This window comes from Buceros rhinoceros, unplaced genomic scaffold, assembly GCF_000710305.1.
Source record: "Buceros rhinoceros silvestris isolate BGI_N320 unplaced genomic scaffold, ASM71030v1 scaffold938, whole genome shotgun sequence".
In the NCBI taxonomy this organism is placed as follows: domain Eukaryota; kingdom Metazoa; phylum Chordata; class Aves; order Bucerotiformes; family Bucerotidae; genus Buceros; species Buceros rhinoceros.
The window spans coordinates 74,911-78,579 of NW_010428362.1; the positions used below are offsets into that span (position 1 = coordinate 74,911).

The window sequence follows — 3,669 nt, forward strand, 5'->3', positions numbered from 1 at the left end:
ACTCCATTCTTTTAACAGTTAGCAGTGTTATAAATAGGACTAATGTGGAACAGCCCTTTGTTACAATCAGCAAGGTGGTAAAACTAATGCAACAATTAAGTCACGAAGCCTCCTTCAAACAGTGTCTGCAATCTATTATAACTTCTGTTATTTTCACTTTTACTTTGCATATTACACAGTGTAACTTAAAATGTTATTTAAGAGCACTTCAGTCCCACAATGTAGGATTTAAGCTTGTGTGAATACATATGCATGGCTCTGCAACATTTTTAATGACTTAGAAAAATACATTCAACCAAAACTTTATATAGGGTTCTCTTTTTTTTTTTTTTTAAATAAAAAATGAAGGAAAAATCCAACTGATCCCATCATTAGCTAAATAATACACTCCAAGTTCTGGAAGCAATTCCAAAGCAAAAGCACATTCAAGAATAACATATATTGAACTGCATACTTTCTCACCTTTATCAGTAATAAAATTCTACTGCATATAATTATTCAGCCTTATAAATAATGCTAAGCAGAAAAATATTTACCTCTGTGCTACTTCTCCCAGTTTATAGAAGCATTTCTCAGTTTATAGAAGCAAAGGAAAAAAACCTAAAGTGCAGACTACAGGCCTTGAGAGGCATAATACATGACCAAAGGTGCAGCCAAATTTGCGTTTACATCTTAAGTTACTTCACCATCTTTCTTTTCTTGCTAGAAGTCACCCCATGTGCAATGAAGAGCTGGTCGGTTGGTTTGTGCCACAGTACAACCTGTAACCACTTGTAATTTTTTTAAAACTAGTTGAAAGGTCCATGGGTATTTCTAGGCAATAGCTTAGGTTCACAAAACCTTCCTTTATTAATACTTGAAGTCACACAATATTGACACTTCCTCCAGAGAATGCTGTCCTTTTGTTGCAGTATGTGGTTGAACCACTGATGCTCGGCTGACTGTCTTTAACAAGTGATGTCTTCATTTCCATTTCACATGCTACAATAGCTGCATTCAGTTCCACTTGAGCTCGGTGAACAACATAAAACATGAGTCCTATGCTTATAACAATCTGCAAATAAAACAAAAGAGTGTTACGGGCTATATAAACTGTAAGCATGAATACAAAGCAGCTGTTCTGAATGAACAAAGAGCTGTCAATGCAAGGATTCATGGAGGTATCTGTTGACTTAATGCTTCATCAGCAAGACATTAGAAGGGAGATGAACTTACCCAATGAGTGGCTCCAAACTTATACATGCTAACAACATAAGCAGCATATCAGAAAATAGCCATTACCTAGAGCTTAAACACTGATATGAGTCGAAAAGATATTTTCTTTCTTTCCACTGATATCCACATTTTTTAGATAGCAATCCCTTCACTTTCTCGCTTGGCAAAAATATTTCCACAAAGAAACGTGGTGCATTTCTGTAAGTCAAAAGGGTTGTTTTCCAAGTACCAAGTGAAGTAGGTTGAAACTGTACTGGGCATCTGCAACTCACAAACCAGCAGACGGAACGATGCAGGGTAAATTAAATAAAACTTCTTGTCCTTGCCCTTCTGGCATGGAAGATAGCAGAGAGCAGCAGTATCACTGTGTTTCTGGGATATCAGGACTAAATGGGACAGAATCAGAGAGTCTGAGTGACTTACAGTTGTCTGCAAGAGAAGAACTTGGTTTCTGGAGGGTGGCTCAGGGAGGGGACAGGATGTTGGTCATGTGAGTTTTTCTGTTTGTTTTAAGGAGGAAATACTGTCCAAACCTTTTAACTTAGGCTTTTGCTCTGAATTTTATTGCTAAGAATTTTTAAAATTTCACCACAAAATTTATCAGGAATAAACCTGGATAATTTCTGCTTAGAAAGTACTCTTTTGATGACATTGGCATGCATACACTCTCCAGAGGCAGCCTTTGGTTTCAGTAAAACACTAGCTGAATTTTCAGCTGAGATTCTCCTTAACAAAAAAAATAAAATCATCAAATAAAAATCAAATTGTCTCACAGTGAGAGTCCCTTTGAAAGAATTAAATTCCTCTGTCTTTCTAAGGAATGTTTTATGAAACTAGCCGGCATCTGCAACTTCTTGAAAAAAAACCAAAAAGGTTATATTGTTTACAACAGAACTTAAAAGTTTTGAGCCCAAAACCTGGACTTCATTATTAATTGGTAGGGTTATGGTTTTCTTTAACATTAGGAACTATCACTTAAAACATCTGACAGCCAGCATAAAAGATGCTAGCACATCACCAAGTAAGATGATTGACAAGCATGGTCATAGGATAATTGCAGCTGGAAGGCATCTCTGGCAATCTCTAGCCCAACATGCTGCTCAGGGCAGGGCTGGCTCCAAGGGCAGACCAGGTTGCTCAGGGTTCACTCAGGTCCTAAAATCTTCCAAGATTTCACCACCTCTCTGGGCAACCTGCTCCACTGCTTGACTATCCTTGTGTTGAAACAGACTTTCCTCAAAAATTCAAGTTATCTGTTTCAAAAACTGGCCAATATAAGAGTCGAAAAGAGACTACAGAAGCCAAGTTCTGAATATATAGGAAAATTCCTATTCTAAAAGCTTACCCAAATATTTAAATTTGACTGGTTTTAGAAATATTACTACCAATAGTCAAGTTCCCTAGATCAATGATTTAAAAAATACATACACAAAATCATGAAATGTGAAGGACTTTTAGAGCTATTTACTAAATCGAAGTCGCAACAAAGCCCAGCCAGGCAAAGCTGGGCAGATGCCTGAGCGAAGCTGGGAGAACATAAGTAATTCCTCCACTAACAGTCTCTCCTTGACTTAGTCAGGTCTCTTGCTCTCAAGGAAGTGAGCACTCCTTTTCAAACATTCAGTCTCCCCAGCTAGCGCTTACGTGAGTGACAGTTATGTTACAACCTATATATGTCACAAAGGAGAGCCAATGTCATTTAACAAAAAAAAAAAGGAGGAAAAAAGGGAAAGATCACTAAAAACTACTACTCCAGAAATAACATTTCACAACTAAAATGAAAGCTGATCAAGTTAAATTTATCTTCTCTTTGATCTATCAAGGTTATTTACCACACATTTACAAAGGCATTTTTAATACTCTTAAACCCGTTCTATGCAGTCCATAAATTAAATGTTCTTTTTAATAACACACAAGTTTGGGGTGGAGGGGATGGCTAAAATGCTTCTAGACTTAATTTTATATCTTAGCATTGGTAAACATCAGCTTTATGACTGTAAAAACTGAGGAAGATCAATAACGGCAGTACCATCTAGAAGTCTGCAAACCATGGTAACTGCTGGTCAAACATAGCCTGAAGCACCGATGCTGTCAGAGCAGGTTTTAATACATAAATCTAGTTCTGAAATATGCACTACCTCTATGCTCGTAACGGTCTCAGACTTAAGGCTTACCCCCAGTATTTAGTGAAAAATTATTTCATCAGCTAAGCCCACGTAAAGGTACTATATACTTCTCACAAATTTACTCACTTGCAAAATTAGGATATTCTGATTTAGTCATTAACAAAATGGTATTTCTACAGCACTTTTCATCCTAAGTATCTACGTAAAATCCAAAGTGTTCAGTAATGAACACTGCACAGGTGCTGGGTCTAAGCACCCTGAGCACATTATTGCACAGCTGATGGCACAAGGGCTTTTGTGTAGGGGTGGTTTGACAAACCCACAGTTC

The 3,669-nt window shown here is 37.3% G+C and overlaps 1 protein-coding gene across 1 annotated transcript in view; it reads right to left on the reverse strand.

The window, feature by feature from the left end:
- Positions 1-825: 825 nt before the first annotated feature.
- The window catches only part of TMEM64 (transmembrane protein 64), a gene marked incomplete at its 5' end in the record, with an annotated part of 9,800 nt that continues 6,956 nt past the window's right edge, over positions 826-3,669 (reverse strand). Inside the window, one exon of the mRNA XM_010142219.1 lies at positions 826-1,054. Coding sequence (XP_010140521.1) covers positions 863-1,054 — 192 coding nt within the window. The remainder of the gene's footprint in view (positions 1,055-3,669) is intronic.